General features: G+C 43.9%; 1 protein-coding gene across 1 annotated transcript in view; it reads left to right on the top strand.

Annotated features, from left to right (window-relative positions):
- The window catches only part of esama (endothelial cell adhesion molecule a), a 45,049-nt gene continuing 17,315 nt past the window's right edge, over nt 1–27,734 (top strand). The window contains exons 1-2 of the mRNA XM_037466814.2: nt 1–102; nt 206–487. Of these exons, the coding sequence (XP_037322711.1) occupies nt 421–487 (67 nt within the window). The 5' untranslated portion in view covers nt 1–102; nt 206–420. The remainder of the gene's footprint in view (nt 103–205; nt 488–27,734) is intronic.

The following is a 27,734-nucleotide window of genomic DNA, read 5'->3' as shown; positions in this document are numbered from 1 at the left end:
CCCCCCCCCCCTCGTTTTCTCTCCCCCTCTTTCTCTCTCCCTGAATGACAAAACAATACAACTTACGGAGAAGTAGTCACTCGTTGCCATCTTGACACGGAGGTAAGTGCGGATGCAGCCCCGCGCTGAGAGGAGGACAAGTGCCGCGTGACACCTCCCGTGTCGGTGTGGCTGATATACAATTTGCACTTTATCTCCCCATCAGCGAAAGGGGCTCCTGCGGGAACGAAACAGCTCCCCAGATTCCCTTACCCCGGAGGAGTGGTGTCCCTCACCTTCCCCAGCTACCGTCCCTGCGGGGGACCCCGACCGGCCACTTAACACACTTGAAAGAGCTCCGCTCGAGGCGACTCAGAGCTCGCTCACAGCCGGACGAAGGACGCCGAACGCGGGGTTGCGGACAGCGAGGCTGCGGCCACCATGGAGGTCAGCACTGCTCCGAGGAAAGTTCCTCTGCTCTGGTTCAGCTTGCTGTGGGGGCTCTCAGGTCAGTGCACCGCTCATTTTTACATATGTCCTCATTTCTTCGCTACTTACATCTCTATTTGCGATATATTCTTTACAATAAGGACCGAAAGCTGGTCTATTGTCAAGGTGACAGTCATTGATCCCTGTGAGTGTTCTGCGCTGCTGGATGGGGGTGAAACCATCCTTACACCCCTCACCACAGGTCCAATGGCTGATCTTTCAGGGGGGGTTCTCTCCTAGGTGCTGGGAGAGATTTATAGCAGAAACACCTGTTTGTTTTTTTACAGGATTTGAGTGTGCTACACATGATTATGTCTTCCAGGGAAAAATAATCCCTTCAAAGCAGCTGTAACATTGGCCCAGCCGTCACTTTCTCTAGCAATGTACTCCTAGCTGTACAGCACAAGCAGCCTGCTTTCTTCTCTCACACCCCCTTGCCATCTCTGGGATTCAGAAATTGGGCCACGGTACGAGTGTTTTGCGAATCTTTCAAGGAATGAAAGTTTCATTCAATGATTAATCAGGTAATCATTTTGATAACATCATCACCTAGAGGCGATCATCTTTTTACACACTACAGAAGCAGATGGTTGCGGTGTTTAAATGGTCTTTTTTTTTTTTTAAATACGACTCAAGGTCAAGTAAAGGCACCTGCTTTTGATTTGACAGAAAAAAAACATCATCCCAAAATAGCGCCTAGGGATTGCTCTGACTTTGCATTCATCTGTCACCGCCATGGCACTCAGCATCAACATTTCCTGACATTCGTCAATGCCTCCCTCGTTCACTTTTTACTTGGATGTCTCTCACCAACCACCCTGCTCTCATTTGGAAAGACAGGATATACCCCTTTAAGTCAGGAAGCACCCTTTGCTTCAGGTGTGTGCGCATGAGCTCAACCAGAGAACTTCCATCTGGCCTCGGTCGACCAAAGCATTTTCACCTTCAGCTTCTCATTTTCCTTCAATTGATCAGAATCGCCGGAGCCCGTGTGTGCTTTTTCCGAGCTGTTGCCAAAACAATCCCGTGTGCTGACACACAGTATCCCAGGCTCTGTTGTCAAGGGGGTATTACGTGAGGAACGCTACCCTTCTACCACACAGAAGCCTGTGAAGGAGTTAAGGTTCAGGCATATGACAAGGAGGGGTTGCTAGTAATGCCTCCCACTGACTAACAGGCTGTGATTCATGGTCACTCGCTGCACATCAGGACAATGCGGTGGCTGACCTTGACCTCGATGGTCGAGTCGCCATCAATCGCTCCGCAGGTGTGTCCCGACAAAACATGCCGCGGTCAAAATACAGTCCGGAATTGTTCATGAATACCAGATTGTGGCAACAGGAAAGCTGCTCTGAAAAAAACCCCTCGAGCGTAAAAAGACACTCATTCATAATTTTGTTCATCAAAGGTGAGGGGCATTAATGATTCGTATGCTGGGTGCCTGGTGTTTTTTGTTGTTGTGGTTTTGGAGAAGTTTTTTCTGAGAGAAATGATACTTATATCATCTTCCACGTTGTCTCGGCTAGCGATTCGGTGTCTCGTTTTCTTTGTTCACTTGCTTCTCTGAGGAGTTGTGCATAACCACCACCGTGTGCAATTTTCCGGACTAATTTGCGTATCATATTTTTGTTGGAGCTTGTTGGAGTTGTGTTTGGAGTGTTTTGAAACGGATGCAGGGGGATATTGTAGCCAAGACTGCAAAGTTTCAAACGGTGTGAAACATTCATGTATTTGTTTGTGAAAAGTACACAGTAATCCCTGGAAGTTGGTTCTGCTCGCTTCGAATCCCAAATAGCAGATGCTTGAGTACAACAGGGGCACATCCTTAGGTCTATTGTAAACATCTGCTGCGTTTCCTTAATGAAAGGGGGGGGGGGGGGCAAAGATGACGACACCTGCTCTAGGGAATTGTGATGTGGCTTTTTCCGAGTTTCCTAAAGTTATATAGGTTAAGAAATTCATTGATTCATTATAACCACATTTTGCCTTTACAAAATATGACTCCTTCTGCAATATGAACATTGCAGGATATTACAACGTGATTAGCTCTAAATGAAGCAAACAAAATGATAGGCATTAGTGTGTTCAAAAGATATATTAAGACACAAGCACCATGGGTGGAAATACACACACAAACACATGAAGGTTCAGTACAGAGCAATATGAGATGCCACTGCATAATAGTGAACTGGGCTTGTCAATGGAAACAACCGTGTGTCTAATGCATGTTGTGTTCACACCAAACACAAAGCGGATATTTCCAAAATGTACCACACGCAACTACATGCAGCTACGTGAGGTAGAGATAGAGGCGTCACTGTCTCCCAAGGGGCCGGCGTTACTGTGCCACTCCAAAACAACTTTTCTACATACAATGACAGTTAATACATTGTTTGTAGTTTATACAATTTTAAGAAAACAAATGAAGGCCTCTGTAAACAGGCCCAGGGTGTTACAGCTGAAAAGTATAATATAAAAAGAAACCATGCTGTGATTAAAAACTTCCTGTTTTGTCACGGTTTGCTTCTCCTTCCTGTTTTATTTTGTAGTTTCATGTCTCTCGTGTCCCTGGGTTAGCTTCACTTCCTGCCTTGGCCTGTGATTGCCTGATTGTTTCCACCTGTGTCCAATCACCTGCACCTCCCTAGTGTATTTAAGCCCTGTTGTCCCCTGTCGCGTCATTGTTGAGTTTACCTGTCGTTGGTGCACGTCTGGCCTTGTTTTTGATTGACATCTGGAGTCCTGTGTTTGAGTCCTCCCTGCGCACCAGCAACTCCCCTGTGACACGTTTAACTCCAATGCCAGCACAACAAGACAATTGCTAGATTATGAACGATCTAGATATGGAGTCTCCTTTTCACAGCAGTGGCCAGAGGGCCTCCTTGTCCTCCACGTCACGTCCTGCCTTTCAGGGTGTTTTCTGGGGTTCATGGCTCCCCTGTGCTTCACCAACGTATTGATTAAGCAAATAGACCTGTTCAATAAAGCAACAGCTTGGCTCCCCGCTCACGTTTCTATGCGAGAGACATGTTGAGAAGGGCAAAAGGGAGTGAGGGTCCCCCCTTTAAATACTCCTGACAGCACATTTCATAAAGCCTCTGATATGAGGACAATGCATCATCAACACTTGGTCTTACTTGAGGCCTTACGCTGGCATCGTTGGGAAGGAGACCTTGATGGTTGCTTCGCCTGATAGCCAGGGCCACCCATGGATGCAGAGCCGCTGCAAGGCACTGATTGGAGGCTCACAGACCAGAATACAGCGCAGATGAACATGATTCAGACTTCAGTGTTTATATGTTTTAACTTTGTCTTAGGTGTTTTAAAATGTATTTAGGAATATTCCAACAGCAGGGAGCTTAGAGGTGCAAAAACCCTATTTCCAAAATTCCAGAGGTGTGTAACCATCGTTTATGGGCATTTACTCTCCACTACAGGCGCGGTAAAATGTATAGGTCTTCATATTAGATCACGTTGCCCTGTCAAAATGTTAGGAAGTTATTGTATTTGGCAGTTTCACAGCAGAATGCTTTTTGCCACCTTCTTGCCATTGGCACTGTGTTTTAGCGGTGTGCGTGTGTACGTCTGTGTGTGTGTGTGTGTGCGTGTGTGTGCATGTGTAATCTGGAAACTAGATGTCCCTTATCAAAGGACAGTTGTTCATGGCAACGGTGGGCAAGCCATATCTCTTGACCAACAGTTGGACCATTACTCCTCTGTCAGGGAAACTCCATTTGGCCAGGGAGCATCTTCATTTATCATCCAGGTGGGTCTCACAGTGGACTTAAGATATTTAACAAGGTCAATCCATACAAGCTTCAAAGACTCCATTCGAATGGGAGGGGAGGCTGGGGGAGGGGGGGGGGGGATCTGTGCTGCCACTGCTGATTTTCTGTGGTGACTCTCAGGGATTTAGAGAAGTGAATGAGAAGGCTACAAGCGTTATTTTTAGCTACAAGTATTATTTGAACAAGAGGTGATTCGGGGCCCTGATCCTTGCCCCATTATAACATAACAGGCCTTAAAGCTTGGCATACTGACATACTCTATATATGACAATCAGACAACTGGTTTGTTTCCTGTTTCACTCCCTATTGTTATCCCAATGACACGTCATCCTAAAATATATTATATGTCCCCAGGGAGGTGCCATGGAATGCAGTTAGCCCAACTTACAGCAATGGCCTTATCTCTAATTGCCTATTTCTTAAAATAATACCAAATGGATGTGCCTCAAAGCCCCTCTCTGCTCTGGGCCGGGATTACAGTGGTTTGAAGCCTGCAGACCTCATGTGTGTGTCCCCAGCAACTGGTGCAATTTTGATTTGAGGAGAGAGATTGAGGGATTTATCAGTACATGAGTAATGACACAGAAATACAACGGTGACCTTTTGCGTCTCCTGGGAGGCAATTCGCAGTCTGGTTCAAGTGAGCCGGTGCCGCTTGTAATCCCATGTATTTACACCGAGGAGAACAAGAGCCAGGAGGAGAGATTATTGCAGGTTCAACCTTAGAGTGACGGGTAAATGGAGAGCATGAAAGATGTTCTTATCTCTTTCAGTCTTTTCCCACATATCTTTCCAAGGTTTGTCAACATGTTATTGGCCTAAAATCCTAAATTGTTCAGTAGCATCTCAAAGTGTCCACATACCTGTCTTTAGCAGGGCTTCTCTTTTGTTGTTTTGCGTGTCTTTGTAGACATTTTGTTGCTTCTCTTCATAGACCATTGTGTTCCCTTCCATCTCTTAATCCGTATTGGTTTCATTCCTGGTTGTTTGTATCTCTTTGTATTCATCTAGTTTCTATTTGGTGTTGTTTTAATTGCATTGACCATGAGAATGGTCAAATCACTTCAAATACAGTTATGCACATCAACACTCAGTCTTAGTTTGAAGTGAATAGGTCTGCAGTCATCTACACACCTTAACCTACTTATATTAGTTCAACATTCCCACGATTAACGCAGTGATTAAAGAACATGAAGCGCTGCAGTATTAGCTGTGTGTTTTAAAGGTCACTTTGACCTCTAATGACCATGTACAGACTACTCAGTAGAGGTTTGGTAACTCTTGCCCCACATTCACTGAGTTAATACTCTATTTTTAAGTATACATAAACATTCATATTTAATTGTGGGAAAGAGGCGTAGGAGTGTCATAACTAGTAGCTTGTTGCCTGGAGATGTGTTGACACATTATTATTATTATTATTATTATGAAGAGCATTTGTAAGTTATCCACACTTTGTCTGGGTTGTGTCTCTGCTGGGTTTGCTCTGATGTCCCATCCCCATCCATGGTTCCAGAAGGAAGAAGGCCTCCTCTCAGGGGTCATGAGAAAGCCACTGGGCGACTTTCTCAACATTCGTCCCCGGGCCTGGGGACTCTTAAAGGCACAGGCGCACACACTTTGTGACGTCATCTCTCTCTCTCTCCCTCGTCCCGTCTTTCTTCTCTTTCCCATCCTCCTCACTTCAAAAGGAAGAGTCCTACACCCTGTACACATGGGCATAGGGGCTGTCTGGGTGTTGATGTTTTCCCTCCTAAAGGGATTGACATTGAAAATATGCCTGCAAGTGAATAGAAATTTCTGGAGGACAGTATAACATGGACTTTTGCATATGGGCTACATAAACAAAGCAATTCCCTGCTGGTTTTTTTCTTGCAGCCATTTGTCAACAATAGTAGTTTCTCAACATGGCTTATATGAATAAAAAAAAGTTGTACTTTATATTACTATGATTTCTGTGGGTTTGCCGCAAGTCATAATAATGGCCCTTGTTGCTGAATTGCACACAAGATACTAGACTGCAGCGTCAGTGTCACACCCAACCCAACTTAATTTAGGGTTACCTGTGACGCTACCAGCAGGGACAGCACATGGCTAACAACTATTTATGGTCAAGAGAGCCACAGGCTTCTCAGGTGCTACTTAAGGCCACTGGTTGCTTTTCTGGGTATTCTCCTTCCACTCTTGCGCTTCACATCCGAATACTGATGTCAGGAACCTTTATCCCTGAAATATAAGAGGAACCACCAATAATAGTTGTCTAACTTTGTGATATAGCAACTGCTGACTTAAAGCCTTGTAGGAAGATCTATATATAGATGCATATGATGGTCAGAATTTGCAATAGCAAAGCTAATGGAGGGAGGGAGGGGTGGTGGGCGGGTTTCTCTCCAGCATTTGTATACCTATACCTATACCCACCAAAAATGAATAGTTATTCAAGGTTTATGTGCTATGAAGAAAGGTTGTATCATATGATATGAGGATATGTTGAATCGGGATACATTGTATGAGGATTTATTGTTGAGGATATGTTTCATGAGGACACCGCTGTATGGTTAAAACCAAAAGTTTAATTTTTTTTTATGTCACAAGACGCAAAGCCACTGACTCACATAAATACTAATGCTCTTCGTTCTTTTTGATTTCAGAATTATAACAGCCATGTTGTTGTATTGAAAAATCAGCTCATAACTAATTTCTGCAATCTGAAGTGGGGTGATTTCATGTTTGTTTGTCTTTAAAAATGTATTACTGATAATTACTGATATCAAATGGGTTTTAAAAACTTCCCCACAGATCAAGGTTTATTGAATATTACCAAGTGATAGGGGAGTGCATTAACTAGAACCAATCCGTGATATTGGTAAAGGATACACGGCAGCCTTGCCTCCCGGTTAGTTGAGAGCGCCGCATGCTTCCTGTGATGCCGACAGATGTTGCAGAGGTCAACCACGACCACAGCCACATCCTTCTAAACCTGTCCTTCAAAAATAGAAGTGATAAAAACTGTGGACAGACGGGAATTGAGGCCATGGGCTTAGACGAGATAGGCTGTTAAATACTTCCTACTTGGGGGTATTTGGGTGGGGGCGGGGAGCCTGATGCCCTCATGACTTCAGAGACACTGACCTAATCCCGGTCTTCTTCAAGTGTCTGCGAGGCTCATAATCACACGCCAAACCTGTATCCATCCGTGAGCTTCTGTCCCCACCTTCAAGGGGACTATTTTTAAAAGAGCGGTTCCAGCTGACCATTGGCATGCCATGCACTTAGTTTGACTTTATTCAGGGACAGCTGATGTGACATGTCTATGTTCATAGCTCTTTACAATGAGAGAGAGAAGAAGGGAAAACATTAGGAAAGATCCGCTAGCATCAGAGCTTCTCCCGAAACTCCTTCTTTTACACATCCAGACACATTTACTCTTCACCTGGATTGTAGAGCTCAGCTTACAACAAAGAATTCATTTTGCCTGATGCCAATCCATTGTAACATTCCAGATTGTGGCCGATGAAGTGGCAGTCTTTGTTGTTCCCTGAAGCGTAATCGAATAGTTTCAAATATGTGCTCAAAAAGCCCAATGAGGTACACAATGTTGAGTCTACAGTCCTCTAATAGTGATTGTTTCATTAGCAGTTTTAAAAACGCTGTGGGCGATATTGCCGGGAAAAAGTGGGATCCAAAAACAACGAGACGGAACTCAGATCTGTTAGATTGTAAAGTCCAATTCATATCTAATTTAAAAAAGGCATTGTGAGGTTAATATATCACTTAAGAAGCCTTTTATGCAGATGGTAATTCCACACACTGAGCATAGTGCGTGTTCACAGGGCGACAGGCTAACACAGTGATGGCACACACACACACACACACACACACACACACACTCAGTAACACAGAGACTTTGTCATAGACGCTGACACCTCTGTGCAGAGAATATCTGACATTAGCAGAAGTATAATTAGGGTGGCCAAGCTGAAAGCCACATGCAGTAATTGTGTATAAGGTGACACTTGCAGCAGACCTCTATGTGGGAAAAAGTCATTATAGTCTAACTATTAAGCTGAGGCCTTTAGGGCGTCAAGCCTGTATCCTCAGTGAGGCAGAACGAGTGAAGACGTGCTTTCTTCACCGCTTGTCTCCTTTAGGTGATTACAGGAAACATCTGCCAGCGCCAAACATCATTCATCCATATCATGTTCACTCTTCTTCAGAGGGGTATGTGATGGACCAGTTAGACAGCATTCGTTTTTGAATTTCCCACAATCCTTGATTACCAGTCCTATATGTGGTTATTCCCTCTCACATTTCTATTGTGTCTTACTATGAAAACATTGTATTCATTCAAGTTTCTCACCAAAAACATTAACGGGATCACATTTGATAAAGTTATGAGTTACCCCTTCATAATGTAACTTAACACCACCTGCATTAACTAACTCTCTGCCTGATTTTGACACGGGTCTTTTGGTCATACCGTAGCTCAACCAGGGAGAAATATTGTGACATAATATTGGCAGTCACTGTGTGCCAGCTTAATAAATGATGGCACCGACTGTGAGGCATTCAGTGCAGGGTGAAACCCCCCTTATCCCCTTAGATGATGGCGGCCTCAGAGCTCAGCTCCTCTGCTTGGAGACCTCTAGCTTGTGTCTGTGATGTCTCCAGAGGTCAGGACCTCCACTCAGCTCTGCCCTGGCTGCATTACATTTGTTGTCACTGTTTATGGATGGAGAGAGAGGCAATTATCTGTTCGTACAGTAAACCTCCTTTAAACCTCCCTCTTCCTCTATTCCTTGATGTCTTTCATCAACATCATTACATCTCTCCCTTCCTCTTCCCCCTCGCCCTCTTCTTTCCTCTTTATCTTGTCGCCCCAACCCTCCTCCTCCTCCCTCTCCTTCATCCCATCTCTCCTGGGGGCTGCAGCTCCGGCATCTCATCAGCATCAGTGTGTCGGTTCAGCCAGGAGATTGAGAGCGAGGGGGCTTTGTTACTCCAACATGTGTGCTGCCGTTTTATACGCGCGTGTGTGTGTGTGTATCATTTTGTTTCAAATGTCTTTTTTGAGTGTGTCCATGTTTAGTTTATGTGTGTGTGTGCGTGTGTATACACTCTGCCCTTCAGCCTAAGACTTCAATGTGTTATGCTTCCTTCCTTCCATCTCTCCTCCATCTCTCTTCACATTTTCTTCCTCCCTGGGTGGTGTGTGTAATTATAAGTTCTTATCTATTATTCTGTCACACATAACTACACTCCGGAGAGAGCTCAGTTGATGTCATTATCTACGATAATGGCTCAGAGGTGCAGTCCCTCCTCCACCCTCCTCCAATCTTAACCACGCTCCAACATGTAATTGCTATTTATTGAAAATAAATCCCACTCCACCGCCCTCCCCCGTGCTCTTTTTTGGCTATTGCACCCTCTCCCACGGACCGTCAGAAGAGCTGATATGTTTTAATAGGCCGGTAATATGCTCCTTTTTTTTCCTTATATGCGGGGGGATCTCTGCCAACACTCCTAATTGGATTTCTCAAAACTCATTTTCAGCCCTCAGTGAAAACATGTGTGCTGTCACCAGATGTGGTGCCAAAGTGCTTTCTATCTATCTATCGCACATCCCAACATTAATTTGCACAGAAAGTCCTCAGAATGAACCAACGGAATCGGCCATTTTTTGCCACTTGCTTTTTTAAAAGACAAATCCAATCACTGGAAAAGAAAAGGTTCATCTACGTGCGTAGTGACCAAAGCACCTCAGCATTGTAGTAGCAGCTCCTCTGCTCGTTCTGACTTGCGTTCAGGCACATTATTTCAGTGCTGGTCACACAAAACAACAGTAACATGTGCAGCACACAACAATAGACTTGAAGCTTGGACACTAATTAGTTCCAATATGAACGTGTCCAGTCTGTCACACACACACACACAAGAAACAGAGGACTGCGAAACACCCATTATGTGGACAAGTCAATAGTTACCAAGTGAGCCAATCGGCTAGATTTAGTGAGACATGGTGGTATGGGGTAAAGAAGTTTACTTTGGAATCACAATCGTGCAATAATGTTTGCTTTGCACATCCATCCTCCAAGGGTCACATGACATCATTCCTTTTGGCCCTTGCCGAAAGATTTGATTCTGCTGCACCTACAGGGAGGATGGCCTTCTTTTTGAAGGGATAGTGGACACATTTCTATTTTGCCATGATGTTGGCGTGGAAACTTGTTGAACACAGATGCCTGTTTGATGGCCGTAAGCTTCTATATATGATCCATACACCCCGACGTCCTCCAAACTCTATCAGGCAGTTCCTCACCCGGCTCCCTCCCTACATAATGACTGTCTGCAGCAGCCCTGTACGTCCCAACATGTGGACTGAGAGGTACATGAAGAGTTTTTGTCCTCCAAGCTGCCGTATTTAGGGTGTTGGGAGCGATAAACATTTGTTTTGCGGGAACACTCCTCAAACACTGAGGTGCAGCTGTGCTTACATGCAACCATTGTTGATTGTGAAAGTCACCAAGGACCCGTAGCCCATTGAAAGGCTCGACCAGTTTCCTTGCAGGGAATGTATGACGCAAGCTCGGCCTGACGCTCCAGCCACGAACAATGGCATACAAACTATCATGTAAGAACCAGACGTGTATGCAGCAGCGCTACTGTACATAGGCTCTGGAGTCCAGTACGGCAGAGGCACAGAAAGCCCCCATAATCTCCCCTGCATACGTGTTTGAAGAGGTGGAAGTCTCTCAACTAAATGCTAAACAGGATCTCTGAGGATTACGGCCTGGTTCGAAGCAGTTTAGCTTTTTGCTGACTCTGTTTCAGGAGTGGAAATTTGGAAACGACTGCACTTGAACCACAACGCAACCGATTTCTCTCATGTCGCATCACTGAACCACTCTGACAAACCCTCTCTTCTATTTTTTTTAAAGCCCCGACAGACAGGAAAAGCATTCGGTTGAGGAACATCATCAATGTTTTTGAGCGTTCATTAGTGACTGTTCATTACGCTCACTGATTTCCTGAGGCCAGTGAGAGCCCATTAACCCCAGACATTAAGAGTAATTAGGCAAAAGTGCTCACTTTTTTTGCAGATATTGTTTATCTGGATGAATGCAGGACATGCTGGAGGGCAATTGGCACTCTACATAAGGCAGGAAATTGACCACCTGGCACTCTACTGCTGCATTCCCCAGCAACGTGGATTCCTGTGGATGGGACTCAGTGAAAAAAAGGGGAAGGGGAAGGATGAATTATCATTAGTGGTGGTAGTGCTTGGAGGGATCCTGTGTTCACATACTCATATATATATATTCATTTAAAATGAAAATACAACATACACTTCTTCACCATGTATCCATGACAGTCCAGCTGGTCCCCTCAATGGTAACACTTTAATCATGGTAGCAGATCCATATACAGTATGCCTGCCTCCACACACACACACTCATCCTCTGGGAGGACGCATAGGCAAGCCTCGTCTGATCCGTAATTGCTGACTCTCTCGAGTGTCCTCCTCCGCTGTGGAGAATTATCAGGAAAAGAAAAACACATTCCGTTTAATAACAGCTTCGGTATGCACCCAGAACCCCACGAGGAATATGCAGGAGTACACCGGCTCCCCACCCACCCCGACAGTACCTGACAGCGATCCTCCCCGTGTTAGAAATATGCCCAATATGCCCAAGTGCCAACCACAACCTTTCTTCACTTTCTTCAGCTTACCATAACTGGCTGGCTGCAGCAGATTCTTTGGTCATTACAAGGCATCTGATAGAACCCTGCGTGTCTCATCATGATGTACTGTTTTCAGATTTCTCACCAAGTCAATCAATGATAAAAGTTTCGCCTGTCAAGACAAGACACGGATGGAAATCACCTTAAAGTGACCAAGGAGCCCTTACACAGGCAGCGGGTGGACACATATGTGACCCAGGGAACGGAAATGACCATATTTAGACTGAAGAGGTGTGGCTTTACACGTGGCATGAACAGCTTTCATACCGGCCATCTGTCAATCACACGGTTACCCCGCCCTAAAGCAGACCCTGCTTCATGTGACATCAAATGGCTCGTCCAAAACTTATCCCAGAGATCACTGAACAACTGTTAATATGAGTGAGAATGTATCATTTTCTGCCACTTGGATAGAATGTTTGGTGTATCTCAATGTTAAAGGTTCATTATTGTTATTATTATTATGGAATACGAATACACTGCTTGTATAAGGACTAGACAGTCCTCATAGACAGCGAATCAGAGTAACATTTGTAAAAGGGACCTTCTGTTTTTTCCAGTCTGTTGAAAAATGAATCCATATTTAGGTTTAGAGGAGGAGAAGAACAGGATGTTGCATGATATAAATTAGAATGAAATCCGTCTGAGATCCACAAAGGATTTACTGTGATTGTGGAGATGTTTTAAATGTAATGAGCTGACCTCTGCTTCCCAATCAAAAGCCAAAGCTTTCTCACCTGTTCCCACGCATACATGAAAGCAAATGAAGCACAGATGTTAACTTATTAAGACCCAGTCATCACAGCATCCATTGATTTAATATGTCCGACTATTTCTGAAATGGTGGCAAATTATTTCATGGAACATCTAAAACATTTGAGAACAGGGGCAACATAGTGATGCACATTTGGGTGTCCCAATCCAGCACATGGACTTCCAGGTGGATGATAAGTCATTTTAATGCACAATTTTGCACTTCTGAAACCCTTTCACCTGGACCCTAGAGCTGCAATAGTTCATGCATACATTTTCCCAAGTTGCACATTGGAAAAGAAGATTCTTCACGAGCCGAGCTTCAGGTCAATATGGTACTACAAGTCTTGAATTCTAAATGATCATGGTCTTCTTCAGCCAAGGAAGTGTCTTCATTTAGTTTAAGAGATGTGACTCGAATGGAATTGAGATGATTTTAAACATTGGATACGAAGGTCCTTGGTCAAACTGACTTACCTTTAATGACCTTTGACCTCTTACTGGGGGATGCTGTGAATGCTTTGGGTCTGGTATTTAAAGCAAAAGTGCAAATGTCAATTTTTTGGTCAGTCGATTGTTTTTTATAAAGTGTTGTCTTGTTTTGGCCGTTGCCATGTTATTGGTTTTGTTTTAGACATCTTGGATTTTGGCTGTATCCATCTTGTTTTAGTTATTTTTCTAATTTATTTCCTGTATATGTTATACATGTCATTACATTAGTTCATATAAGCCAAGCTAGCCACATTTTTTTTGGAGAATTTACTGAAAAGTGGGACAATCTGTTGGACTGCGACAACAAATCGATAAAATCTATACAATTTATTTGGTTTTGTTGCGCGATTATTATGAGGTCCCAGAGGTCCCATGTCTGCACTGGCCATGTCCTTTTAAACTGTAAACATTTAAAACACAATTCAAAAAGACACTGTGAAAGGGTACTAACATGAAAACACACAAGACATTGCTGTGATAATGACTTGTCAATCACAAGGTAGCCCCGCCCCAAAGCATACCCTGCTTTATGGTGTATTTGACTTTCAAGATTAAACCATCTTTTACTAAATGAACATCACTCAGTATTGATAAGGGTTAAAGCGTAATATAAGTCGCTTTGGATAAGAACATCAGCTAAATGACATGTAATGTAATAAGACTTGAAACTAGAGATTGAGACCATAAACTCATGTTTGTTTACTGAGGGAATAAATCAAGAGAGAAGAGTCTTTTTTTCATAGACTTTTAGTATGTAGACCATTATGCTTTAACCCATCCTTTCCCTTTTTGGTGGCTGGTCCAAACCACTCGTTACATATGTGCAAGGACGTCAGGATTATTGCAGTCCGCAGCATATCCTGTGGCAGGTTGTACTTCCTGAGCCGCAGGAAGCACATCCTCCCCTGGCCTTTTTTCCTGATGGTGTTTGTTTGACTATGTTCAGCTATATTCTCGGCAGGACAACATCACTTCTCTTCGTCATGTCATTGTTCAAAGTATCGGGGCCATAAACAATGTGCTTGGTTTTGGTGGTAAACATGAACTCCGTTGAGGTTAGAAGACCTTTGCTGTGATGGCTACAATAATGACCATGTGTAGTTAAGAAGGGTACAGAACACTCATGGTCTTGGTCAAAATATGGGCCCGATCCATCCGGCACATCCTCGTTTTTACCCTATCACTCTATGAAAACGCCACTCCGGCAGGAGTTGTAACTCGTGTGGCTGCTGGAGGGCTGCTTGTCACTCACTGGGACCACGCTGTTTTGAAGCCCTTTTTCTGTGGACGATACTGAAGCTGAGAACAGGGACACACAAGTCTGTGTTGGTACACTAGTGGCACAAAGAGGTCTTAGTATACTAGTGTGACTCGCCAGCTGTCACATTTCTGATCAATGCTCTTTCAAACTGTGATGGGGACACGCTTCTTAATCTCTTTCTGGACTGCGTGACTAACTTAAAAAAAAAAAAACTTTATACTTTATAAAGGACCACTGTTGGACCAACATCGTATTTTCTTTGGACAAAAGAGACACAGCTGAAGCTCTTCAAGAGTTCAGATCTCGGTGAAGGTGAATTCCTGAATCAGTCCATCTATCATCGATCTATCTGATGCAACGGTGTCTGGGAGAAGCTGAGGCAGAAAGAGAAGACAGGGGAGAATCAGTGACAGAAGGGAGGCGAATAAAGACAAGTTTGTTGAGAGAGTACAGGAGTGTAAGGGAGAGCGAGGAAGGGGGGTGGAGGAGAGCGGCCACAAATGAGGAGAGCGGCAGAAAGAGCCAGATACTGAGCTGGAGATTTGGCTGTTTAATCGAGTCGGCGAGGATTAAAGCCGGATTATGTAGGAATTGCGACATAGCAGTAAATTAGCTTGGTAGCTTTAATTTGAGAGGCGGATAATGCCAAAGTGCTTGACCAGACAGCAGCGTGTGTGTGTGTGTGTGTGTGTGTGTGGCTGCGATGTGAAATAGTTGAAACCTGAAAACGTATTTGTCTTCTATTAGTACTCCATTAGAGAAGCTCAATCAAAGATAGAAGTTAGACATCACAACAAAAAAATAAACTGAACTGACAGTCCATAAAAATACAGCAAATCACGGCTAGACGGCAGATCTTAAATATTCATACAAATAAATTCCCAAATGTTGATGTTATGGTGGCTGCAGTGAGAATTCAATCTCAAAAACTTTTTTTGAATTCTATCCCTATAAACTACTCGATAAACTTTAAACTATTGCACTTGATGAAAATAAAATCTTTTCTCAATCCAATCGGTTCTCACTTCCAGAGCAATCAGAATTTGTAAAAATAAACCAGAGCACACATGCTGCTGCTACTCTGGCATTGTGCTGTGTGAGTTGGAGACACAACGCTTCTACTTTTAATCCTAATTCTGCTTCTTCCTCCTCAAAAAACCCTGCTCGCCACCTATGAGCTATATTTTACTTTTTCACATTTGGAACAAAAGCTTTAGACTCCAGTTTCCTCACTGACTCACATCAAAAGGGTCACACATGCATGCTTGTACCTTCCACCAACTCACCTCACACCTGAGTGGGTTGCACAGGTAATGCACACTTAATGTGAAACACACACACCACTGGAGCACTTTTATTGATGGCCGGGGAAGGAGGAGCCTCACCCAAATGACTATGCACTTCTGAATAAGGACATATAGGGTTTAGAGGAGATCCTAGTGTGTGTGTGTGTGTGTGTGTGTGTTATAGAGGACAGGGTGGAGCTACTAACACCAGAGCTCACCTCCATTCTACAGCAGTACCTCAGTACCTCAGCTGGGTCCCAGTCAGTCTCTCCACTCGGCGCGTATCGTTTTCCAGCCCAGCACGTGGCAGGCCCCTCTGCAGGCTGGAGACTTCCTCTCATGTTCCTACACACACACACACACACACCACACCACACACACACACACACACACACACACACACACACACACACACACACACACACACACACACACACACACACTGCACCTGCAGGGTTGCTAGGTAGTTGTTTTCATGAGACCATGCCAGCGCAACTTAGTCAATGCTGGACAAGTGCTTGTGTTTGTTTGCTGCTCTTCTAACCCATTTACATCCTCCTCGGGAGGATGGGTCCTGACTGCAAAGGTTTGAGAAAGCTGTAAAAACAAACTACTCTTTGTTAGGTTCACTGTGATCTCAGAACATCCTCAGTACGTCAGATAATAAAGTGATGGAAGCACTTTCACTGTTGAGTCATAGAAATGAAACTCTTCTAATTATCTTAATGTTAAATCCCATTCAGTGAACATAAGATCACATGACCTGCCAATCTTACAAAGCAAAAACCCAGACAAGCCAACACAAACACAGACTGCATGTAACAAGTTAAGCAACACAAAATCCTTTCTCCCATGTTGTGTGTGTGTGTGTGTAGACACACAGTCTGTGGAATCAGAAAACTACAAACAGAAATATTCAGGTTCACTCCATAGCTCTTGTTGTTAAGCCTTTCAAAGGCAATGTTTTTACTGCACACCTGTATCTTTTCTCCATTTTCGATAACATCATACAATAAAGGCTTTTAGAAAGGCTCAAATGTAACAAACTGACACAATGACAGTGTTTCTCTTGGTGAAGGTGGTTGGAGATGAGGAGAGACCAGTGTGTATCTTATGCCAAAAAACTCAAGCCTATACTACTCCTGACTTCCCTTTTTGCCTTGGTATTGGTTGTCCTGGTCTTATTTTGTGTTTCCTTGCTACTGGTGCCCATGTGTTAACTTCACCTCCTCCTCTGGTGTCTTTTCTCCTCCCTCTTGCAAATGCAGGACTTTGATCGCCGTGGATAACACAAGCACAAGGTCCTCGAGGTCAGAGATTTCTGCATATCTCACCGTGTAGAAAGAACATAATTGCATACTTTCTATCTGACAAGCCTCAAGCTGCTGGATCCTCTCCGCTGACTTGTTTGTTTAACAGTGGAACAACATGTTAGGGTAATTCCTGCCACCCTCGGGACCCGGGCAGATCAAATGAAAACCACTCACTTCTGAGGCATGGGGCAGGATGCCGCTATTGCCACCGCCCTTTGCGTAAAATTACAAGCCCTTCTCCCTGCGGCTGAGACCTTCAACCTGCCAAGCCTCCAGTGGCGGATGCCTTTTTAGGAGGGACAGCTATGTCCTAGAGAGTCAGGAGTGTTTGGTTCAGTAGGAAGGAGAGTGTCCTGCATTATGCATGGTGGTTGTTATTTTCATCACATGGTGCTGTCAGGCGTCATTGTCGTTCCTGCCCCGTCAGCATGAATTGCAGTGTGTTCACAGATTGCTGTTTTGGTGTCTACTTAAACCACCTCTTTTAGTCCCCCCATCTCTGTGCCTCCACTGCGTTATCGAGACGGGGTTAGGAGACCCAGTGGGTTCTATTAACCGGTCCCTGTCTTAAGAGTGTATGAGTGCGTTGATCCCTGTGTTGGTACGAAGCGGGCCCTGGCTCTCAGGCCACTCAGGAGAGCGCGAGGGAAGGGGAGGGGGGTGGGGGGGGGGGTGGTAGTGGCCCTGCACTGGAGCCCATGCATTATTTCACACAGCAAGTGACAGCCCCGCACACAGGCACACATGCTAACAGACACCAGGGTGTCAACAAGAGGTGTGTGTGTTGACGTGTTGATGTGCACATGGTTCATGAATGTGTGTGTGTGTGTGTGTGTGTGTGTTTTCCGGCTTTATGCCACTGCTACTGTAACGGCTTGCAGCATGCAGTTTCCTACGCAGCCTAATAACCTAGATTAGGGCTGGACGGGATTTAGTGAAGTTGTTGGAATAAATCTTTAAGGCCATTTTTAATAAAAGAAGAGCTATTGCCATATCTCAAAGCACTCAGTTACTCAGGTATTAGTTTATATGAGAAGTAAAGTTAGTTTCTAAAAACTCAACTATGAGGCACTTTTTTAAAACGGTGTAACGGGTATTTTATGATAAAATAAACCTATTAAATCAGTAATAATGACCTTGTTACAGAATGAAGTCCTATTTCAATCATTATGTCAAGGGTGATTAACACCATACCTGATGACTAAAAAGATGTACTTTTGGGCACAGTCATGGCTCTTATGTCCTCCACCGAGGAGGTGGAGGTTTGTTTGTCTGCAGGGTTACAGAAACATGGTCAGCCTGACTTCCTTGAAACCTGGTGGAAGGATGTAGCATGAACTAACGGAGGACACATTAGATGTAGCAGCAGATATATACGAATAACATGGGAGACACACTGATCCTTCCCCACAGATAACATAGAGAGATCGAGAAGAGGATTGTCAGAGTTCTGTGCTAGTTGGACATATTTGGTCCTGATTTTCTGCATCCTGTAGCCTTGACACAAAGATAACCACTACTTAATTACTTATGTATTCATTTATTCAACGTGGCCATTAAGTTACTACATGCTAGCTGGAAACATCTTAGTGCTTTGAGCTCGTGCTCAGCGATGTGAACACACTAAAAAAGGTCGAGCTCCACAATTCAGCCGAGTAAAAAGCTGCTTTGAAGAAGGATGCAATGAATGCTAAGACTTGCCTAGTGCCACAGTTCTCATGTACAGGTCGCACTCAACCCTTTTGTCTCCAGTTTGGTCTTTTTATATTCACTGGACTACAATCTCCATAATGCTGAAATTTCCCTATGCCCCCCGCCTCCATTCCATTATTCCTCACACCTTCTGATAAGGACCCAGCATTATAGGAAGAGAGAAAGTGAAGGGAGCAAATAAATTGGGAGATCAAACTGAACTCCCAGACAGGAGATGAGAAATATGGGAGTTCTCTATCTATCCAGCATTGTTTATTAGGCAGGAAATGCTTTGTGCTTGTGTGTGTGCTCAAATATACGTGTGTGTTTTCGCGTTGCATCCAGGCCCGCTTCCTCTTTCCCCTCCTGGCCTTCACTTCCCGTCACAGAGGCCTGGAGCTCCCAGATAAGGCCATCCAGCACATTCCTCCTTCCGGTCGTCGCTCTCCCCTCCCTCCAGCACCAGTTCCAGCCCCGTGGCGATCAATCGCGCCGATAAGGCTTGGCCATCAAAATAAATAAATACATGTTGCCTTCTGCACATCATAGCACAAAAGGCTGTTGGGGGATAACAGCCTGTATTGTAGTGGTGGGGGGCAGGAAACAACAACCAATGCCGGGGATGGGCTGATTGTGGGGCAGACCTCAGCTGCTCAGCAAACACAGATCAATACTTTGTGACCTTTTGTGGGTGACGGGTGTGTAAGGTGGTTTTAGCGGGTCCCACCACGCCCATCCGGCCAGCAACCTGATTCCCACTGAGGTAGAAGAGAGCCTGGGGGGGATCTGACATGGCGGGGAGAGTGTGTGCGACCTGTCTCCGGTTCCTTCTCATGTGCGCAGGTGTACCAGTTGGTTGGTAACTGGAATCGGACCCCATTGTCCATTGTGCCAGGGGATTCTGGGTAGCGGAGCGGTCTGCGGCGCATACAATGGCTCGATTTAGAGAAGGGAGGCTCTTAGAGAAGAAAAGTACTGAGGATGGAGTGTTTGTGTAGAAGATGGTCATTATCCAGCAGACTACTGAAATGGAGGAGGGGTCTGTTTGGTTAACTTTGATCATTAGCTTGACATTGGACAACATGTTCATGAAAATACCACAAAATGGTGCGCAGGAGCTTGTGGAGATGCATATAACAGATGTTTGCATGTTTACATTATTTTAAGGGCAAATTAAGCATAGTTTCCCAAATTTATATATATACATATATATGAAAAAGTACATTTAATAAAGGAAAGTGTAAATCTTGAGAGCTTATGGACATTGTCACTAATGTGACTCGTAGAAACCTATTAACAGTAATAATTCTAAGAAATAATACACACAATATAAGGTTTTCTGCTCAGGGGCACAGTGAGTTTTCAAATTTTAAGGAGATAATAAGGAGAGCCCGGTCCAGTACCTGATTGATGAAGAGTGTTTGTGTGAACTACTATAAATTAGAAGTAAAAAAGCAATTACCCAACAAAAAAGAAAACTTACATCTAATTTCAGTGGGACCTTTTTTTGCCAGTATATCAAAGCTCTGTGTCAGTTTGGCTGAAGTCATTTTCAGCACAGATCTGAGGTGTTCATCAGTTAATTGGGATCTGTGGTGTGACGTCTCACTGACATGACGTAGGTGGAGCCGATTTCCCTTTTCAGCTCCCACACTGGTCAACAAGAAAGTGATAAAACAAGTGCTGGTGATCACTTTCCTCAAGGAATTGAATCAATTGACGATGCTGAAGTCCCCTCGCTCTTATAAGGATGACGAGTTTCTGATATCATACTCTATCAAAACCGCCTCCCTTTCTTGGTAGATAAACCTTTGATCGCGCTACAGTGAAACAATATTTGGCTGTCCACTCATCGAACAGTCGGCACTCACTGTGGACTGTTTTTTTCCTTGTTCCACTCATTGTTAGAGAAGGGTTCAATGTGGGGGCAAAGCATCTATTAAAGGGAATAGACCAGAGCACATTAAAAAAGTGCCCCCACTAGTGGCATCAACTGAAACGCTGGCTAATGCTAAGGCTGAATGAATTTGGACAATGTTGTACCAGTATTCAACGGGCCGGCTTAAAAAGCCCAAGTGGCCGTACATGGCCCGCGGACCGTAGTTTGCCCAAGTATGCTCTAACAGGTAAGAAGCCATTAGCATTGAGTGCTGCCGTCATTGACCAAACACCTAATGCCAAACGGCCTGTGAACGAGTGAGCTTCCAGGAGTACGTGATGACGTCTATACTCCTGGATGTTGACCTATTGCCTGATCTGAAGGTAGAGACAGTTGTACAAGCCTGTTTTATTGCTGCTTTCTCATCCAGCAGTGTGGGGGAGGTCACTCCCATTCTTGCCTCTGCGTTCAGGCCACACTAGCAGATAGGCAGTCTGCTCATGCTGACAGAACACATCCCATCAACAGCGCTACCTGTTGGAGCTCACCTGGTGATGGTCCAAGCCCGGGTATTTAGCCCTGCATGTGGTAACGTAAGATGGTGTTAATGTTTCTCATTGTGAGGATCAAACAAGGACATTAGTCCAACATACGCAAAAGATAAAACTAAGATCAAGCTGCAGCATTATCTCTGATATTATAATTATAATAACCATGGAATTTGGTTCAGATGTTCATGCTGGCTTGATGAAATTGAATAACTTTGGCTGACTTTTCATGGAGCAACATCTTCCGATTAACACTGACATTTCTCCAGCAGAACCCTATTAGTTTTTCACCAAATACGTTTCCATTAGCCTTTAGCATGCCAATATTTTCTGTTTGGTGTCTCAGAGCTCTGGGGACTAGGTGCACAGGAAAACTGGGACTCGACCCAGAGTTTGGATTCGTTGTAAATGAACTGTGCAACTTAACACGTTATTATTGCATGAATTAATTAACGTTGTTAATTATTTTATCACGTGTTAGACTGCTGCAGCTCTCAGATGACCCAAAACACGGAAGATCTGGCAGAGAAAAGTGGAATCTCCACATCTTCTCCAGACGGCAGCGTTGATAGAACCAAAGTTATTAATCACTTGCATCACTGAAAGTGTGTTTTTTTTAATTTTTTGACTGATGTTCTCCAAAGGAAATGTAACACTAACATGGACACTTTTAAACATATCAGACATGAAACACCACTTCCTATGAAATGCCATTTTGATGTTGCCTGCAGAAGGGTACTCCAGATATGGAGGGTATTGCAGTTTATTTTGGTTGTGTACAGTAACGCTGCCAAGTGGTAAACAACTGGCCGTAGCTTTGACGCAGAGCGTGTTACAGAGGTAAATGAAACCACCTCACCTCCTACACACCGAGCATTCCAGCATGGCTGCACACTTGGTACTCTTGTACCATTTAAAGTTGTTCCATCGAATGGCATCATCCGTCGCTGTAGTACACAACACTCGTTTCATTAAAACGGCGAGCTGCTGGATGACAGACAGCATGCTCAATGATTGATAGGGCTCAGCCTAGTAAGTCATACTTCTAACCGTGAGTCTGATTCCCATCAGTGACACCTTTACTGTCAAACCCCTTTTATATGTTTCATTAGTTAGGTGACACGTGTTAGCAGGTGGAAGTCTGTGCACGGCTCCGTGTCTCTTCATGCGCGTGTGTGTGTGTGTGTGTGTGTGTGTGTGTGTGTCTCACTCCCAGTCCGTCTGCTGCTTCCGTCCCTCCATCCCGGCGCCAGATGTGCCTGTCTCTTTGGGGGAGCCTTACCTTTATCGCTGCCTTTGAACGCTGATAGGATTAGGAGTGTTGAGGCTTAGCACAAAGTCCTCGCCGCTTTGCCATCTAACCCAATCAACTGTGAGTGCAGCAGAGATGAGAGGAAGAGCTACCATGCCAGCACCTCTGTTCACACACTTTTATGTCGCACGCGCACACACACACTCACACACTCACTCAATTCTCTGAAAAATCGCTAGTCCTTCGACTCAGCCAGACATATTAATGACTAAAGCAAGACATGTCCTACTGTACTGAACCGAAATAAGTACAATCATGTATTTGATCCAAAATGCTGTTATTCATCCTTGCAGTGAAAGCTAATACAGCTGTTTTAAATATCAATAATGGAAGTATTTAAAAGGCTTCAGCTTCAGCCTGAAACTCTTTTATCGTTGTCTTAAATGTCATGATATAAATGATCTTCATACTAGGCCAAACATTCCGCGTCAAGTATTTCCTGTCCACAAAGTAAACAAATAGCAGAAGACCTCTCTTAACTTAACTTTCCACTCTATTCAGGATTGTAGCTGCCCGTACATCACAATCAAACTCCCCTTCATGGGACCTAGGTGAACATATGCTGATTGTCTCCTCAGTGGGAGGAAATGATGTCTCCATGTTTGAATGCATAATGCATAAAACTAATGCACTGAATGTGTCATCACAGTTAGTTTATGAATAGACATTTAAATGGAACTTGTACTGTACAAGTGCTAAATGCAATTGACCTACATATATCTGTATGTTACAACTAAAACTTTACTTGTCCTTATGGGGAACTGTCAAAATTGATGAACATGTTATAATATAAATGGAACTCATCGTGGAGAAAGAAATACAATTGATAGCTCTGGGATCTTAATTCAAATGAAAAAGCCACTATCAAGCTGTTGTGCCCATTTAGGAATAATAGCAGCAATAAAAGTGTAGGAGGAGGATTTAATAATAATAATAATAATAAATCGAACTTGTATAGCGCTTTTTTGGACACTCAAAGACGCTTTACATAGGGGAAAAAAACAAAAAAGGGGGTTTACGAAAAAGCTAGTTTGAACAGGTGGGTTTTGAGCACTGATTTAATCAAAACTACCTGCGTATGCAAATTTATGAAGAAACAGGACACCAACCTATGATATTAAGCAAACATTAGGGATTAGGTATGGGGGGCTGTAGTAGGCTAATCATATCCTCTCCGGCAACAACAATATTTACAACATAAAGATGGAATTTTCTCCCTGGAATTCATTGTTTTACTGTTTTCAATAATGCCTGTTGTGACCAAGCTAACCCCAACCCCCTGCAGGCCACAACACCCACATCTATATAATTAGGTGGCACAACTGCTATTATTATAATACACATTTCATACATTATGGCTGGAACACTGATTATTCCATTCAGTATGAGCCATACCTTCCCCTGTACTCAAAGGACCAAAGGACTTGGCTCTGGATCTCAGTCAACACAGATAAGCTTTATGTTTATTGCCAAAACTATTTGTGACAACCACAAAATCCCCTTGACTCGCTGATAAAGTCAACTGTCGAGCTGGAGAGGAACAGAAGTGGTTTATATTATGAGATCAAGGCATTTTGAAGTTCATTGGAGTTCAGGATTCAGCAGCATCTAGCTGTGGGGTTGTAGATTGCAAAGACCTTAATACCTGCCCCGTGTAAGGCTCTCTCCAGAACCAGTGTTTGGTTGGTCCCTTCCACTCTTCTGGACCAACATGGCACTATTAAGTCATGTAGAAAACACAGACAGTCCCTCACTAGAGAAAAAAAAACCCCTTAATATTCAACTTATGTGTGATCTTCATAGACAACATAACCTTTCCTTCTTTTACTTTCATGTTGTTCATCAGAACCCCACAAGAGTTCAAACATCTTAAAGCCGAGACAAGTTGTTTTGTAAAGATATTTCTGTAATATAGACAGCCTGAAATGTCTATCTTTGGTCTGTGTTGTGACTCTAGGCCCTCTGCCAGCAGAGAGCAAATGGGTATTTTTCTGTTAACAGTTCCTCCAAGCTTTATCGGAGATGGATGTCCCTTAGAATAATCTGTCCGCAAGTAGCCTTTTGATAACTAGTCATGAATACGTACGGAGACTGTTACTTTGGTTTTCTTGCTGTGTCTTGAGGCTAATACCCAGCAAATATCCCACCTTTGATGGCTTCATCTTTGTGTGACTCAGTCACTGGCTGTCCACTGTAGTGGTTTCTATTGCACTGAGGCTGGAGGGGATATCAGAAAATAACACTTTTCTTTGGGGCCAGTGCACTTTGCTTGTTACTACCAGTCTTTCCAGAGCTCTTTTGTTTGCTTTTGATGCCCCCCCCCCCCCCCCCCCGCCCCACGTCCCCATGTTCTCTATTTTAATTAAGATCTGCAATGTCTTCTATTAGGAGGAGAGACAAGATGTTCTGAGGGTGACTGAGTGTATCACTCAGTTCATCACTCTACATGTTTGTCACAAGTCTAAATATTATCTGATATTATTATAAAATATAATAGCATAATAAAGATAAAAATGATGAAGAATGAGGTTATGTCCGTATACATCATGCAACAAGACGATGACATTCAAATGATTTAGAGTGTCACAGCTAAAAGCTGCTACTTTAACCCATTAAGCAACAGTTTGTTTTAGAAATCCAGACAAAGAACATACATGCCAAAATAACTTCTACAAGTCGTGGATAAAACCAGCTAAAGCAATAACTCTATCAACTACAATGTTTGTAATGCGTGATTGTTTCCTCGTGTCTAATCACCTGGTCCTGGGTCTCCTTGTGGGTTCATGAATGAACGTCGGTGAGTCTTGTTGGTGACTGCGTGGTTTGCCTTTGTATCTCGGCCCCGTTTGCCACTAAGCCTTTTGGTTTCTTTCTGTGAATCTGCGATTCAGTCATCCTGTCTGTGAACAAAATCCTGACAAATATTACTGCATTACTAATATGTTAACTGAGCATTATAGGAAATATGCTAACTAACTAACCTTTGTAACAGGAACAGTGTATTTACACTCTGACCTTTACCAGTAATCCTCTTTAAGATGCTGGAGTACAGTTTACATGTGTATGTGCTATGTGGTTGTGCCAAAATGTTTACTGAGTATGTCATTGTTATGACACAATGTGGATGAGACTCTTTCTGAGAATTTGACGGAGTCCACCCCTCGGTGTCTTTTTACAACTTATCCAAACATAACCATGCGTCTCTTTTTTCACCCACATTGTTTCCACCTGCTCTTGTTGCTAGCGCTATTGTTCCAGTGTTTCTTTTATCATTGCTAAAAAGCCGACTTCTGTTTCTGGACACATTCCAATCAAGGACGCAGTTTCCACCACTTTCTTTCACATTAGCATTTTTAGATCGTCCTATAGCTTCTATTAGGATTACCACGCCGAACACAACCACTCCTTATCAGTATTTGTGTCAAAAGAAGACAAATGCCTTTCCCTCTCTCCCTGCTGAGCCCTTATCTTTGATTCCAAGCATCATCCCCCTCTCGCTTTCTTTGAGTTTGTTTCAAGGGTGTTCAGGACGAGGCTTTCAATACTGCAGTTTTCAACACTAAATAGTCGTATCTTAAGAGAAAATATAAGATAAGTCAGAGGTTTCTTTGAAGATTCAACATTAACAAAAATGCCACCTGGTAAGCCGATTCACGTGGCCTCCAAGAACAAAGCACTCAGCCCCAGCATGCTAACCAATACTGAGATGAGCAACTGTCCCCATTTGGCCAGCAGGTTACCATTTTTAATCAAATCAGCTCTGGCCACCTATTTGACATCTCGCATGTAGCCAGTCCATCATTTTTGCCTCTTTTTTGTTGTGGACAAAGAATTCAAACAGACTGCAGGGTATTCATGACTGATTGAAGAAAGTATTTCAATACAAGTAATAAGAGGAAGCTGTAGAACTTGGATGGAGATGAGCAGAGTGTGTCTGTGCTGCACACGTGATACCTGACAAAGGGAGGTAGCTAAGATGTACACACCAAAACATCAACATCTGCGCTTGCTAGTTCTGACAGAGGGGGAGGTGGACCGAGTGCAGCATGTGCATTGCACCATGGGAGGACCAAGTGGCGTCACTACGGATCTCGTCGGCTCCTTCAGTGCCAGACAAACTGCTTTCATCTTTCCAAAAAACCACGTCCTTCTTCTTCTGCTCCCGCGTCTCTAGCAGCGTGCTGCTCCCCAGAGGGTCGGCAGAAATCCCATCACCTCTCTTCCAGTTAGTGATGAAAGCATTTTGTCGAGTCGAAATGAAAAGTTCAGGACGATGATCAATGGTCACCGTGAGCGATCGGTTAACCTCAGTCCGTTGATGGAAGCAGCACTGATACATGATGGAGGCCGTGTGATGCCAGGGTAACAGAGCAGCTGCACACACATACACAACACATGCTGCACCACAGCAGAAACCCTCACCACGCCGAGGTACACGCCGCTGTTTGCTCGTCATCCATTCATGCCGCCATTGTCTACAGCCTTCCGTACCTCACCGTCTCATATTTTCTGGTTTCACCTAACCGCCTGTCAACCTCCAACCATGCCACCACATTTCTTTAATGGTGTCCACTGACACACACCCACACACTGCCACCGGGGACGAAGCGTCTCCATCCGTCTTCTCTGACATGACGGAGTCACGTCACACCATGTTGTTTCCCATCTTTTGATTTAAGCAATACAATTAAAACCAGTTTCACAGGGTCAAGGCTGTTGGGTTTATAAATGTCAACACACTCATTACATGTGTGTGTGTGTGTGTGTGTGTGTCTTTCACACAAACACCATACTCTAGCAGCAGGAGGAGGGGAGCGTAACGGTGTCCTGAGAAGATCACGTCACATGTCATCCGTACGTATCATTCAGATTGATCTCCACAGCTTTGAGTGACTCCTTGGTCAAATGGCAAATGTCTTTACTGTATCTGTGTGTGTGTGTGTGTGTGTGTGTGTGTGTGTGTGTGTGTGTGTGTGTGTGTGTGTTTGACACATGCCGTGTGGCATGATACTCACGTCCATCTGTCCACCCCCTTCTTGTGCTTTCTGTGTCCTGAATAACTGCAGGAAATGTTGCCTCTTCTAAATGGCATGATAAACCCAGGGAGGCCGGGCAGTCACAGGTCAAACCGAAAGGAGCATATTTATTACTGATGGGTCCAGATGGTGCTTTTTGTAGTGGTTCACATGTTGACGTTGT

Source organism: Pungitius pungitius, chromosome 16 (assembly GCF_949316345.1).
Source record: "Pungitius pungitius chromosome 16, fPunPun2.1, whole genome shotgun sequence".
Lineage (NCBI taxonomy): Eukaryota > Metazoa > Chordata > Actinopteri > Perciformes > Gasterosteidae > Pungitius > Pungitius pungitius.
Note: the sequence above shows the minus strand (reverse complement) of the source record. Positions and strands in the feature narration are given on the sequence as shown.